The sequence below is a fragment of the Pelodiscus sinensis genome, chromosome 1, assembly GCF_052426305.1.
Source record: "Pelodiscus sinensis isolate ZL-2025 chromosome 1, ASM5242630v1, whole genome shotgun sequence".
NCBI lineage: Eukaryota > Metazoa > Chordata > Testudines > Trionychidae > Pelodiscus > Pelodiscus sinensis.
The window spans coordinates 359,372,195-359,387,369 of record NC_143052.1 but is presented as its reverse complement, the minus strand read 5'-3'; the positions used below and the strand labels follow the sequence as shown (position 1 = coordinate 359,387,369).

The window sequence follows — 15,175 nt, the reverse complement described above, 5'->3', positions numbered from 1 at the left end:
GTGCTCATACTAATACACCCCAATATGCCATTAGCGTTCTTGGCTACAAGAGACACTGTTAACTCCTATCCAGCTTCTCATCCATTGTAATCCCCTGGGCTTTTTCTTAGCCAGTCGGTCCCCAGCCTGTACCAATGCTTGGGATTCTTCCGTCCCAAGTTCAGGACTCTACACTTGTCCTTGTTGAACCTCATTAGATGTCTTTTGGCCCAATCCTCTAATCTGTCATCTGCCAACTTGCTGAGCTTGCAACCCATCCCCTCATCCAGGTCATTAATAAAGTTGTTGAACAAAATTGTCCCTAGAACCGATCCTTGATGCACTCCACTTGAAACTGACTGCCAGCCTGACATTGAGCCGTTGATCACTACCTGTTCGGTCTGACAATCTAGCCAGCTTCCTATCCATCTTACAGTCCATTTACCCAATCCATACTTCCTTAACTTGCTGGCATGAATATTGTGGGAGACCATATGAAAAGCTTTGTTGAAGTCAAGGTATATCACATCCACTGACTTTCCCATGTCCACAGAGCCAATTACCTCATCATAAAAGCTGATCACTTTGGTCAGGCATGACTTGCCCTTGGTGAATCCACGTTGACTATTCCTGATCACTTTTCTCTCTTCCAAGTGCTTTAAAATGGATTCCTTGAGGATCCCCTCTATGATTTTTCAAGGCTGACAGGTCTGTGGTTCCCTGGATTATCCTTCTTCCCTCTTTAAGAGATTGGAAAAAGGTACTACGTTTGCCTTTTTCCAGTCCTCCAGGACCTTTCCTGATCTCCACAAGTTTTTAAACATAATATCCACAAGGCTCTGCAATGACATTTGCCAACTCCCTCAGTACACTCGGATGCATTAAATCCGGGTCTATGGATTTTCGTATGTCTGGCTTTTCTAAATAGTTCTTAATACAAAGCTGATGCAGGATGATTTTTGGTGCAAGCATGCAAGGCTATTTTCCTTGTAAGATAAACCAAAAAAAATAAAAGGACATTATTGAATTTCTAGGTCATAAATGTAATCATAAATGAATTTCTAGGTCATAAATGTAATGTGTGAACCCACTTTTTTTCTTGTCAAGTTACATTATAGTTGGTAAAATTTTATTCATACTGGAAAAGCGTTTGACCCAAGTCGATGTCAGAAAGACATTACTTTTTGAATTTTGAATAAATTACTGTTCTTACTTGCATGCTATTTTACAGAGTTTTTCACTTTTCTAATCGTGTTGGTTAGCTTAAACTTGATCATTTACCGTTCACTGGTAAGAGTTTTGTCCCGTGGGTAATCGACAGCGTGTTCTGGGCAGTTCACAAGACAAGACTTTATCATGTCATAGGCCTTGTCAAGAGAATGTGCCAAGGCTGGTTATCCATAAACCAGTTGATCACTACTCTGGACAACTAAAACCATTGTTAGCCACTTTCAATTTGACCAGGTTTTTTCAGCACTTTACATGGCGCTTGCATAATTGTTTGGGGTTCTTTTTAACTCTTTTTGACAATTCCGGCTGGCAGGGGATTTGCAGTTGTCGCTGGATACAAACTTTTATTTACTGTTTTACAAAATCTGTCTCTAAACTAACCAGTCCCAGTTGCTTCAGTCTGTCTGCACATGGGCAGCCTCTCCCATTCTCACTGCTTGTCTGGGGAATCCCTTTTCGACCTGCTCTTCCCTTTCTGGAGACTGAGGGTATGTGTAGACTGCATCCCTCTGTTGGCAGAGAGATGCAGATTAGGCAGATCAACATTGCTAATGAGGCGGGGATTAAATATCTCTCGCTTCATTTGCATAAAAATGGCTGCCGTGTTTTGCCAACTCAGCATTTTGTCAGCGAAAAGCGGCAGTCTAGAGGGGGATCTGTCGAGAAAGAAAGCCTTTTTCGACAGATCCCTTATGCCTCCAGCAAGGAGGTTTGCAAATACACGTGCCCAGATGTGTCTTTGTTTTGTTAATAAAATCACTTTTTTAAGACTATAATCAGGCTCCTGTGTCCCACCCCCTTGAAAATAAGGAGGTTCTGAGCATCCCCGCCTGAGACTGAAGTTCTCTGTTAAGAAATGACAGTGTGTTTCCAGGGGATTTCCCCATTGGAAGAAGTTTCTAAGTATTTTTTTCCTGGCTTTCAAAGGCTGTGGGGTTTTTTTTTTCCATTTGGGTGATGGCAACGTACCACAGGGAGTCTGTGAACTTGAAAAGTTTTTTAACAAAAGCCGTCAGTGACACGGTATTTTAAGGTCTCTTGTCAGTCCCCCTCTTCTATTCTCAAAGTCCCAGAGTGGGGAACAAGGAGGGTTAACCAGTACCCAGACTTGTGTTTCCTACTAGTGCCTCTTGAGGTTTCCCACAACAGGACATGCAGAAATTCGTGTTGCATGAAGTGCTGTAAATTCTGGAATTGGGATTAGTAGGGTCGATTTTTCATAATTCATTTCTCGAATAAAAATACCAATTTTCAACAAGTGAAGAGCAACAAATTTGCTTCACCCGTGAGAATAACCTCCAGTAGAGCGGATCGTGTCTCATATTCACATTTTCTCTCCTTGCAGGCATCTGAACTGTGACCCTCTCTCTAGGGTCTAGGCACCCAAGGTAGTCAGGAAAAGGCACTGTATAATCAGACACATCTCTACCGTCGACTTGGAGCACGTCTCCCCTACGCCATGTCATATTCCAACACAACTGTCTTCAACAACCCCTCCTCCTTCATCCTGCTGGGCATTCCTGGCCTGGAAAGGGCCCATATTTGGTTCTTCATCCCCTCCTGCGCCATGTACACCATAGCCCTTATGGGGAACGCCACCATCCTGTTCATTGTGAAGATGGAGCCAAGCCTCCATGAGCCCATGTACTATTTCCTCTGCATGCTGGCTTTCACCGAGCTGGTCCTGTCTACATCTGTCCTCCCCAAAATGCTGGCGATCTTAATTTTCAATTCAGGGGAGATTGATTTCAATTCCTGCTTCATCCAGATGTTCTTCATTCATAGCGTCTATATGATGCAGTCTGGGATCTTCGTGGCCATGGCTTTTGATCGGTACGTGGCCATCTGCCATCCTCTGAGATATTCAACCATCATGACAAACCCTGTTTTGGCCAATAGCGCTCTGGCCGCCATTCTGCGCGGTATCATACTAATCCTGCCCATGGTCTTTGTGGCAAGGCAGTGGCCGTATTGCAGAACCAACATTGTCCCCTCCGTGCAGTGTGGGCACATGAACGTGGTGAATCTGGCTTGTGGTGACACCCGCATCAGTAGTCACTACGGCCTGTTTCTGTTAAGTTGTCTGAATGGCGTGGATGTGTTTTTTATCTCTGTGTCCTATGGCCAGATCCTCAGGGCCATCTTCCGCCTCCCCACAAAGGACGCTCGGCTCAAGACTTTCAGTACCTGCGGCTCCCACCTCTGCGCCATCGCACTCTTTTATGTCCCGAGTCTGCTCTCATCCCTCATATTCCGTTATGTCCAGAATGTTCCTCGGTATGTCAATGTCCTCATGACCATTCTGCATTTCCTGCTGCCCCCCATGCTAAACCCCTTCATCTATGGGTTGAGAACCAAACAGATCCGGGACAGGCTGCTCAGGCTAGTTCCACATAAAGGCTCCTAATGTTTGCTCCTGGAGCTCCATCTTTTCCAGCGAGCTCTGTGTGGGGCCAGCTGCTGACGAGACTCTTCCCTGAGTCAGCTCTTGGCCAGTCACAGAGACATTAAACCCTGTTGCTGCCCTCACTGCTCTGTGTCAGGGTGAGACCCTGGGGATGGGTCTGGGCACAGCTCTCGGACACATCGGGCCAGCACCTTGCTCATTGCAGGTGACTGGACACAGGCAGTCCTGCCAGCTATCCTGCCTCTCCCTTACGGCCCTGCCCCTTCCCTGCCCATTGCCCTAGGGCCACCATTGCTGACTCCTGCCCTCCCTCATCATACTCAGAGGGAAGGGAAGACACAGCGGTAGGGCCAACAGGACAGACAGGAGCCATGCAGGACTCTGGGAAGCCATAGAGAAGCAGCTGAGGGTTGGGAGCATTTTGTGAGGCAGGTGGCTGAGGCTGCGCATCTTATGGCTGGTGGGTCCCACAAAGTGAGGAGACCTTGGTGTGACTCATTTCTTTCACATTCAATTCCCTCTTCCTCTCCCCAGCTGAGACCTGCAGGTCTCTAATGTGAGGTGGGTGGTTCTGGAGCGTTATGCCCTGAGTCAGGCCTCAGGGGCAGGGCAAATGATCATTGTTGAAAGCAGGAGCACAACAGCCAAGTGAGGCAGGAGGATGAGTCTCCGGGTGAGCAGCGATGACAGGATGCTGAGCAGACTCCGGCTGCCTTTGCTAGCTCCCGTGGAGGGAGATCAATGGAAGAACCCCCCATGAGCTGGCTGATCACACACGCACACGACACCTTTCCTGAGCTCCCAGGGCCCCCAGTGCCCCACAGCTGGATCACATACTCCGCACGGCATTTTGGTCACTGAATCTAGACTACCTTTAGCAAGGCTTCTGGGCATCGTTGTCCCCTGCCATGGATAGACTGAGAGACACAGAGATAAATGATTCACCCAGGGACACTGAATGAGCCAGCAGCTTCTCCTGGAGTTACTAGATGGAGTGAGAAATTTGCTGTGCCATGACCTGACCTGAGCGTATGGGCCAGACAATTTTTAGGTTCCTCTCCCAGCTCAGGCTATGGCGTGAGAGAGAACCCAGAGAGGTGTAGCTTGCTAAAGGGTTCTTGGGTAGCCTGGCAAGGACAATAAAATCTTTACTAAGACACATGAAAGAATCACAAAGAAACCTCGGTAGCCACAAGGGGACAAGAACATACCACTGTGCTAGCATTCCTCCTGGGTACATTTCTGAGCTAGGTCCACCTACCTCTGAAGAGCTGGTGTGAAGAGACAGAGGATCAGCCCCGGCCTGGCCTGCCTGAGGAATTCAGAGGGTCCAGCATGTGGTGTGTTAGGGGCTGAGCCAGAGTGTGAAGCTGAGCCAATAGTCCTAGGGAGGGTAAAGAAGCTGAAGAACAAACGAATAGAAAGACCCGAGCAGAGACGTCTTACAGGCCTTGGCCCTGCTTAGTTCAGACCCCACCTACCCTGCCCAAATCAAATTTCCTCTGGCTAAGAATTCTTTGTGTGCACGTACTCTGAAAATAAGTGGCAGAACGTACTCTGCAAATAATGCACGTACTCAGAACGGCTCTTGCACAATTGGGGGGGGGGTAGAGCAAGAAGGAGCAGTGTAGACTGCTCCTTCTTGCACTAAAGCCCCTTGCGCAAAATGGAAGCTCGTTAGGTATGCAAATGAGGTGTGGTGATATTCATCGCCATGCCTCATTTGTATATCTTCTTGCACAAGAATGCACAATGTAGACATAGCCTACAGGTTGGTAGATGATGACACTTCTTCCCAAATATTGCTGAGGATTAGCTCACTCCCCAAACTGTTATCTTTGGCCTTCCTGGCAGCTTCTCAGTTCCCGCGTTTAGCTCCCCAAAGTCGAGGATCAACCAAACAAGAATTTCATCCAGGCCAGCAGTTAGAAGGGCCCCTGCTAATGCCCTGGACGAACTTGCATTGGCTGTTTGTTCAGGACACGGGCCTGCAGGTTTCTCACATTACAGCTGAACACTGTGGATAACTACAAATGCAACCAGACTTGTGAAATCTGTTCACGGATCGCGGGACACAATATCCGGAAGCATGTTACCTGGTACAGCAGGTATAATACGACAGTGATTCCGGGGTCACTCAGGGAAATTGCTGAGAAACGGGGCTACTTACAGCCCACGACTGGGGATCCTCCTCTATAAGTCACATGAAACAAGTCACACAGAGCACTTCTGTTTGCCACTCTGGCCAGCAAGGAGTCACACAAATATCCCCTTTAGACACTCCAGCTTCTCCTGTGCCACAGCTAGCACCACGAGAGGATACAAAAACCAAGCTCGCCAAATTCTAACAGGGTCTCCTGATCCCAAAGGACACGCCACATTCCAAGGTCAATTTCTACCTAGGCTCTCACCCAAAAGAGGACACTCTGTGAGTACTGAAGCATTAAAAGGTTTGTTCATAACAGAAAGAAAAGGCTCAGAATAAAATTGTGATGAAATGACGGCTCATAAACCTATGTACATTTCTTGGTGCAGGCTGGTTGCAGAGATGGAATAAAGAGCTGCCTTAAAAGCCTCTGGAAATCGTCCTTTGTTGGAACAGGGCTCAGCCCTTCCGGGTTAAGTTCACAGCAAACATGCTCTAGAAGGGATGAGCTGGAATGAAGACAAAGAGGAGGAAATAAAGAGAAATGCAAAGTGCTCCACTTAGGAAGGAACAATCAGTTCCATACATACAAGTTGGGAAGCGACTGTCTAGGAAGGAGCTTGGCAGAAAGAGATCTAGGGGTCATAGTGGACCACAAGTTGAATATGAGTCAACAGTGTGATGCTGTTGCAAAAAAAAGCAAATATGATTCTAGGTTGTATGAACAGGTGTGTTGTAAGCAAAACTCGTGAAGTCATTCTGCTGCTCTACTCTGCACTAGTTAGGCCTCAGCTGGAGTACTGTGTCCAGTTCTGGGCGCCACATTTCAAGAAATATGTGGAAAAATTGGAAAGGGTACAGAGAAGAGCGACAAGAATGATTAAAGGTCTAGAGAACATGACCTATGAAGCCAGGCTTCATGAACTGGGCTTGTTTAGTTTGGAAAAAAGAAGATTAAGGGGGGACATGATAGCGGTTTTCAAATATCTCAAAGGGTGTCACAAGGAGGAAGGAGAAAATTTGTTCCTCTTGGTTTTTGAGGACAGGACAAGGAGTAATGGGCTTAAAGTGCAGCAGGGGAGGTTTAGATTGGACATTAGGAAAAAATTCCTAACTGTCAGGGTGGTCAAATATTGGAATAAATTGCCAAGGGAGGTGGTGGAATCTCCCTCTCTGGAGATATTTAAGAACAGGTTAGATAGACATCTGTCAGGGATGGTGTAGATGGAGCTTGGTCCTGCCTTGAGGGCGGGGGGCTGGACTCGATGTCCTCTCAAGGTCCCTTCCAGTCCTATGATTCTATGAAACCCCAGGGATGTCTCTGTACTCTGCTCCCTGTGGAGAGGACTCCACTGTTCTCCTTGGCTATGTCTAGACTGGCATGATTTTCCGCAAATGCTTTTAACGGAAAAGCATTTGAGGAAAAGAGAGTCTAGATTGGCACGGACGCTTTACCGCAAAAGCACTTTTTGCGGCAAAGCGTCGGTGCCAATCTAGCCAAGGTTTTGTGCAAGAAAGCCCCAACCACCGTTTTCGCCATTGGGGCTTTTTTTCAGCTGTCTACACTGGCCCTTTTGCGCAAAAGCATTTCCGGAACAGGGCTTTTGCCCGAACGGGAACGTCAAAGCATTTGCGCAAGACGCACTGATTTCAGACAGTAGAACGTCAGTGCTTTTGCCAAAATCATGTGGAAAAACTTGCCAGTCTAGACGCAGCCCTTGTGTGAGAACATCCCTGTGTAGTAAGTGGAGGGCCAGTAACATGGAGTCAGCAGGCCTAAATAAGAGGCCTGTACCATGAAAATAGCAACAGACCTGCAATCTAGTGAGCAAGACTTTGGTTCAGTAACACAGGAGCCAATAAAGAGGCCCTACTGATAACTGTGTGATTGTGTAGGTCATGTGGCGCATGGACGGACATAGGAGACACCAAGTACAGACTGTAAGCCAGAGGGGAGTAGCGGAACACTTTAATAAGAAATGTCTTGGTACTAAGAGTCCCCCAAAACTAATGCACCTACCGACCTAGCTTCAGGACTGGGTCGAGATTGACAACACGAAAGATAGTAAGTGAGTCTCCCTTCCGTAAGGTGAGGGGTGGTAACTAGGCAACAGAGGGCGGCAGCCCGGTATGTAAAGAAATGATGTACGTTGTTTGCACCTATCTATAAAAGGACACCGCAAAGGGTGCTCTCCAGCCGACATTGGGTGAGAGGGCGCACTAGGCGCCTGAACGGCAGGTGTCATTGCCTAGACTTAGAGAATGCACAGTGGCTGACTAACCGCTGCTCTACAGGGTGTCTGGGGCCAGGGACACTGCAGCTCTGGGAAGGGGGCTGAGGCCCTGTGGGCAGGGGAGGCCATCAGGCAGCACCGCGGCAACTCCAGCCCGCACAGGCTGTGTCTACACACCAGCGTTGTGTCAGAATAACAGACACTGTTCCTCAATAACAAACCGCAAGCCGATATTTCGACATAATGTCGAGCTGGAGGACTTCTCGCTCCAGCTCCTGTCGCCCTCATTTCACGAGGGGTCAGGGAAGGGGAGTGCCCTTCCTTCGGCTTCCGGCTGAGCTGACAGCTCTGAAAGCCGAGTTAAGCTCTTTTGACTTTAGCTGCACAATTGATGCTGTGTCGCCTGATTCGACTTTTGCCCTGATGTGGAGACGTGCCCAGTGGCAGCATCTCCTGGGAACGGATCCCTTGTAATTAATCAGCCTGGCTAACGAGCTGTTTCTGAACCACTCAGGGGTGGACTGCCAGCTTCCTGCCTGTGGGCGTGAATTCCTCCCCCCGTCCCAATGGCCCCAGCTCTGACTCATTCTCCCCCTCCCCTGTCTTGCTTCTGCTTAGAGGGCAGGGGGGTAGGAAGGGCTTTTCAGGGCTGGGGTGAACGGCTGTGGGTCCCACCCCCCTGCTCCTGAGCCCAGACCAGCTGCCTCCCTCCTCGCCCCTCAGCTGGTCGACTTGTTCCCAGTCCAGCCCCAAGGCTGGGCCCGGCCCATGTGGCGCAGGAGCTGCAGGCGGCCCTGGGGCTGTAGGAAGGGACAATCGTCTCTGCCCTGCGAGGAGACATTTCCCAAGACCTGCCACCCACAGGAGATGAGTCAGCAGGTGACTGGCCAGAGCCCAGGGGCTGGTTCTGGGGGGGCTCACAGAAGGGCCCTGCCATGCTGGGAAGGGATCTTTGGGGGAGCAGGCATTAGTTCATCAAGAAACATTCAATGGCCAATGGAGTATGGAAGGTGCTAACTACTCTGAATGGACTTTTCTGCAAATCTTTAGTCTGGATTGCAGGCTGTAGCGTTCACCTGCAAAGGAAATAAGTCCGGATTGGAGAGGTGAACTATCCATGTCACAGATTGTCCCCGGCTTCTCTCCTCCCCTCTCCCCATCACTCGTTAGGTCTTCTCCACCACTACCCTTGCCGGAGTTGGGCTCCCTCTCTTCTGGAACATGTGTGGGATCTACTGCAGCCAAACTAGGATCCTGCCTGCAAGCAGATGGTGGCCCCGGCTGAGCGAGGCAGTTGAGGGGTTAATGACCTGATGCCCTCATGGGGTCAAACAGAGCCATATCCAGCATGACTTTCTAGTTCAAAACTGGATATATGGAATCTCTGAACAGCTGCCTCCCCTTGTGCATGAGTGTGAATGGTGCTCTGAGGCCTCAAGGGAGACCTGGAAAGTGACACTTCTTGCAGCAAAGAGAGGCCTGATGGAGAGGGAGCCCTCTTGACTCTGACCATTGGGCCACACAGCCCTGAGGGACAAGGCGGCCATTCTGACTCTGGCTATTGTGCCTCACAGCCCTGATGGTGAGGGCAGCTGTGTAGACTCTGGCCACTGGGACACGCTGTCCTGTGATGCTCTGTTCATGCTGTTCATATGAATGTGTCGTTTCTGCGTAGGAAGCCAGGAGTACTGGCTCTGTGCAGGTGTTTCACGTCTTTGCTCCTGGGGGACAGCAACAGGCTTCCCAAAGCACTGGGAGAGGGCGGCACAGCCGCCCTTCACTGACCACCCCTCACGTGGTGCCAATCCACAGGGGGAATGTTGTTGTGAACGTTCACACCAGCCTGGGAGCAGAGGCAGCCTAAAAAGGGCTGAGTCAGGCTTGGACAGGTGTCTTGCTCCTGTGCTACACTCCACACCGGGATGTGCTCTCACACAGGGAGAACAGGGGAGTCCCCTCCACAGGGGCAGGGTATAAAGACGTCCCAGGGGGTTTCCTCCTCTCTGTCTTCATTCCAGCTCATCCCTTCCAGAGCATGTTTGCTGTGAACTTAACCTGGAAGGGCTGAGCCCTGTCCCGACAAAGGACAATTCCCAGAGGCGTTTAAGGCAGCTCTTTATTCCATCTCTGTGACCAGCCTGAACCAAGAACAGTACTCTGGTTTATGCGCCGTCATTTCGTCACAATTTTTTCAGAGCCTTTTCTTTCTATTTGGTATTAACAAACCTTGAGATGTTGCAGGACTCAGGGTATGTCTACACTACCCTCCTAGTTCGAACTAGGAGGGTAATGTATGCATACCGCACTTGCTAATGAAGCCCGGGATTTGAATTTCCCGGGCTTCATTAGCATAAGCGGGGAGCCGCCATTTTTAAATCCCCGCTGCTTCGAACCCCGTGTAGCGCGGCTACACGGGGCTCGAACTAGGTAGTTCGGACTAGGGTGCCTATTCCGAACTACCGGTACACCTCGTTTCACGAGGAGTAACGGTAGTTCGGAATAGGACCCTAGTCCGAACTACCTAGTTCGAGCCCCGTGTAGCCGCGCTACACGGGGTTCGAAGCAGCGGGGATTTAAAAATGGCGGCTCCCCGCTTATGCTAATGAAGCCCGGGAAATTCAAATCCCGGGCTTCATTAGCAAGTGCGGTATGCATACATTACCCCGCTAGTTCGAACTAGCGGGGTAGTGTAGACATACCCTCACAGAGCTTCCTCTTTTGAGTGAGATCGTAGCTATAAATTGACCTGGGATTGTGGCGGGTCCTTTGGGATCGGGAGACCCTGTTAGGATTTGGCGAGATTGGTTTTCGTCTCCTCTCCTGCATGTGTTGAGCGGTGCTGGCTATGGCACGGGAGAAGCTGGAGTATCTAAGGGGGTTGTTTGTGTGACTTGCTGGTCAGAGTGACAAACAGACATGCCTGGTGTGACTGGTTTCATGTGCCATATAGAGGAGAAGCCCCAGTCGTGGGGTGTGAGTAGCCCAGTCTCCGAGCAATTGCCCTGATTTGACCTTTCAGAGTGCAGCCTCACTACAATCCCCGTCGTACTATAGCTGCTGGACCAGGTACCATGCTTCCCTTGGGCTGGTTTATACTAACTGAGTATTATATCCCACTGTGCGTGAACAGTATTTCACAAGTCTGGTTGCACTCGTAGTTACCTGGGGGTATGTCTACACTACCCCGCTAGTTCGAACTAGCGGGGTAATGTATGCATACCGCACTTGCTAATGAAGCCCGGGATTTGAATTTCCCGGGCTTCATTAGCATAAGCGGGGAGCCGCCATTTTTAAATCCCCGCTGCTTCGAACCCCGTGAAACGAGGTGTACCGGTAGTTCGGAATAGGCACCCTAGTCCGAACTACCTAGTTCGAGCCCCGTGTAGCCGCGCTACACGGGGTTCGAAGCAGTGGGGATTTAAAAATGGCGGCTCCCCGCTTATGCTAATGAAGCCCGGGAAATTCAAATCCCGGGCTTCATTAGCAAGTGCGGTATGCATACATTACCCCGCTAGTTCGAACTAGCGGGGTAGTGTAGACATACCCTGGAGTATTAAGCAGTGAAGAAACCTGCAGGCCAGTGTCCTGTACAAACAGCCAATGCAAGTTAGTCCAGGGTGTTACCAGGGGCCCTTGTAACCGCTGGCCTGGATGAAATGCTTCTTTGGTTGCTCCTCAACTTTGGGGAGCAAAATGAGGGAACAGAGCCAGTTGGTCCCTGCAGAGAAGCTGCCAGGAAGGCCAAAGATAACGGTTTTGGGAGTGATCCTCAGTAATAGGTAGGAATAGGCGTCATCATCTCCCAACCTGTAGAGTTCGTGCACCTGAACATTTCTCAGGGTGAGGAAATACGATTTGGGCAGGGTAGGTGGGGTCTGAACTGAGCAGGGTTAAGGCCTGTAACACATTCCTGCTCGGGTCTGTCTGGTCATTCGCTCTTCAGCCTCTCTGCCCTCTCTCAGACTATTAGCTCAGCTTCACAGTCCCGCTCAGTCCCTTGACAGACCACCTGGTTGGCCCTCTGAATTCATCGGGCAGGCCGGACCGAGGCTGGTCCTCCATCTCTTCATGCCAGCTCTTCAGAGACAGGTGTACCTACACCAGGCTAAGTAGTTCCCTACCTCAGAAATGTTCCCTGGGGAGTGCTAGCACCGTGTTCTGTTCTTGACTCCTTCTCTCTACCCCAGTTTGTTTTCTTTCCTGTGTCTTAGTAAAGGTTTTATTGAACTCCTATTGTTCTGAGTTTTACTGTCCATGCCAGGCTTCTCAAGAACCTTTTTCTGAGCTACAGCTTTCTGGGATCTCTCAGGCCGTAGCTTGAGCTCAGAGAAGAACCTAAATATCATGTGGCCAGATGAGGCCAATGGTAAGTTGGAAATGTAGCCCATACGTGCAGGTCAGGTCATGGCAAAGCAATATTCTCACTTACTTTAGTAATGCCAGGAGGTTCCAAAGAGGCTGGAGAGAGGCTGTTCTCAGTAGTGACAGATGGCAGAACAAGGAGCAATGGGCTCAAGCTGCGGTGGGAGAGGCCCAGGTTGGAGATTAAGAAAAACTATTCCCCTAGGAGGGTGGGAAAGCGCTGGGATGGGTTCCCTAGGGAGGGGTGGAGTCTCCATCCCTAGAGGTGTTTAAGTCTCGGCTTGACAAAGCCCTGGCCGGGTTGATTTAGTTGGGATTGGTCCTGGCTCGAGCAGGGGGCTGGACTTGACCTTCTGACGTCTCTTCCAGCTCTATGGTTCTATGATTCTAGGAGGAGCAGCACCTGTTCCTGGCCAGAGGAATGCGGCTGTGGCGTCAGGACTCTCGGTTCCTGCACCCATCTCTGAAACTGACTCATTGTGTGTCCATGGGTGAATCATTTATCTCTGCCTCTCTCAGTTCCTCTAGACAGAAGATAACACTGCTGAGCAGCCTCACTACAAATTGTCTAGACGCAGTGACAAAAGTGCCATGCTGAGCATGTGATGGACTCAGTGACATGACCCAGCTCCAGCCATGAGGTACTGGGGGCTCTGTGGTCCCAGGAAGGTGACATCCTGCCATCCCAGCTCACCCGGAGACTTATCCACCTGCCTCACACAGCTGTTGTCCTCCTGGCTTCAGCACTGATCATTTGCCCTGCCCCTGAGGCCTGACCCGCCCACCTCAAATTATAGACCTGCAGGTCCCAGCTGGAGAGAGCAAGAGGGAACTGAATGTGAAAGGAATGAGCCACAACAAGGTCTCCTCCCTCTGTGGGCACCACCAGCCATAAGATGCGCAGCCTCACCCAACTGCCTCATAACATGCTCCCAACCCTCAGCTGCTTCTCTACGGATTCCCAGCATCCTGCATGGCCCCTGTCTGTCCTGTCGGCCCTACTGCTGAGTCTTCCCTTCCCTCTGAGAGTGACAGGAGAGGGGAGGAGTGAGCAACGGTGTTCCTGGGGCAATAGGCAGGGAAGGGGCAGGGCCGTGAGGGGGGTGGGAGTAGATGGCTGGGCTGCCTGTGTCCAGTCACCTGCAATGAGCAAGGTGCTGGCCCGATGTGTCCGAGAACTGTGCCCAGACCCATCCCCAGGGTCTCACCTGACACAGAGCAGTAAGGGAAGCAACAGGGGTTAATGTCTCTGTGACCGGCCAGGAGCTGACTTGGGGAAGAATCTCGTCAGCAGCCAACCCCACACAGAGCTCCCTGCAAGAACCAGAGCCCTAGGAGCAAACATTAGGAGCTCTTACGTGTAACTAGCCCGAGCAGCCTGTGCCGGATCTGTTTGGTTCTCACCCCATAGATGAAGGGGTTTAGCATGGGGGGCAGTAGGAAATGCACAATGGTCATGAGAACACTGACGTTCTGAGGCACATTCTGGACATAACGGAATATGAGGGACGAGAGCAGACTTGGGACATAAAAGAGTGCGATGGCGCAGAGGTGGGAGCCGCAAGTCCCGAAAGTCTTGAGCCGAGCGTCCTTTGTGGGGAGGCGGAAGATGGCCCTGAGGATCTGGCCATAGGACACAGCTATGAAAAACACATCCACGCCATTCAGACAGCTTAACAAAAACAGGCCGTAGTGACTACTGATGCGGGTGTCGCCACAAGCCAGATTCACCACATTCATGTGCCCACAGTGCACAGAGGGGACAATGTTGGTTCTGCAATACGGCCACTGCCTCGCCACAAGAACCATGGGCAGGACAAGTATGATGCCGCGCAGTACAGCAGCCAGGGTGCTATTGATGGAAACACAGTTTGTCATGATGGTTGAATATCTCAGGGGATGGCAGATGGCCACGTACCGATCAAAAGCCATGGCCACGAAGATCCCAGACTGCATCATATAAACACCATAAATGAAGAACATCTGGATGAAGCAGGAATTGAAATCAATCTCCCCTGAATTGAAAATAAAGATCGCCAGCATTTTGGGCAGGATAGACGTGGAGAGGACCAGGTCAGTGAAGGCCAACATGCAGAGGAAATAGTACATGGGCAAATGAAGGCTTGGCTCCATCTTCACAATGGACACAATGGCGAAGTTCCCGAAGATGGCGATGAAGTATACGGTGCAGAATGGGATAGAGAGCCAAATATGGGCCCTTTCCAGGCCAGGAAGGCCCAGCAGGATGAAGGTGGAAGGGTTGGTGAAGACAGTTGTGTTGGAATATGACATGGCGTAGGGGAGACGTGCTCCAAGTCGACGGTAGAGATGTGTCTGATTATACTGTGCCTTTTCCTGACTACCTTGGGTGCCTAGACCCTAGGGAGATGGTCACAGTACAGATGCCTGCAAGGAGAGAAAATGTGAATATGAGACACAACACGCTCTACTGGAGGTTTTTCTCACTGGTGAAGCAAATTTGTTGCTCTTCACTTGTTGAAAAATGGTATTTTTATTCGAGAAATGAATTATGAGAAATCAACCCAACTAATCCCAATTCCAGAATTTACAGCACTTCGTGGGACACTAATTTCTACGTGTCTTGGTGTGGGAAACCTAAATAGGCACTAGCAGGAAACACAAGTCTGGGCACTGGTTTACCCTCATTGTTCCTCACTCTCAGACTTTAGGGGTATTGCCGCTTCATTAACATCAAAATGGCGCCCGTGCTGTGCCAGTCAGCTGCTTGATGGCACAGCGGAGCAGTCTGGACGTGCCATGGTCGACAAGGGAAGCCTTTGTCGACCACTCCGGTAT

General features: G+C 50.2%; 2 protein-coding genes across 2 annotated transcripts; one reads left to right on the top strand and one right to left on the bottom strand.

The window, feature by feature from the left end:
- Positions 1 to 2,668: 2,668 nt before the first annotated feature.
- On the top strand, positions 2,669 to 3,616 carry LOC149526146 (olfactory receptor 52E4-like). Its single transcript, XM_089777474.1, has one exon. The coding sequence runs from the start codon at positions 2,669 to 2,671 to the stop codon at positions 3,614 to 3,616; it is 948 nt and encodes a 315-aa protein (XP_089633600.1).
- A 10,086-nt stretch (positions 3,617 to 13,702) lies between these two features.
- Positions 13,703 to 14,758, bottom strand: LOC149526145 (olfactory receptor 52B2-like). The gene has a single exon (XM_089777471.1). The coding sequence runs from the start codon at positions 14,648 to 14,650 to the stop codon at positions 13,703 to 13,705; it is 948 nt and encodes a 315-aa protein (XP_089633597.1). The 5' UTR covers positions 14,651 to 14,758.
- Positions 14,759 to 15,175: the final 417 nt, after the last annotated feature.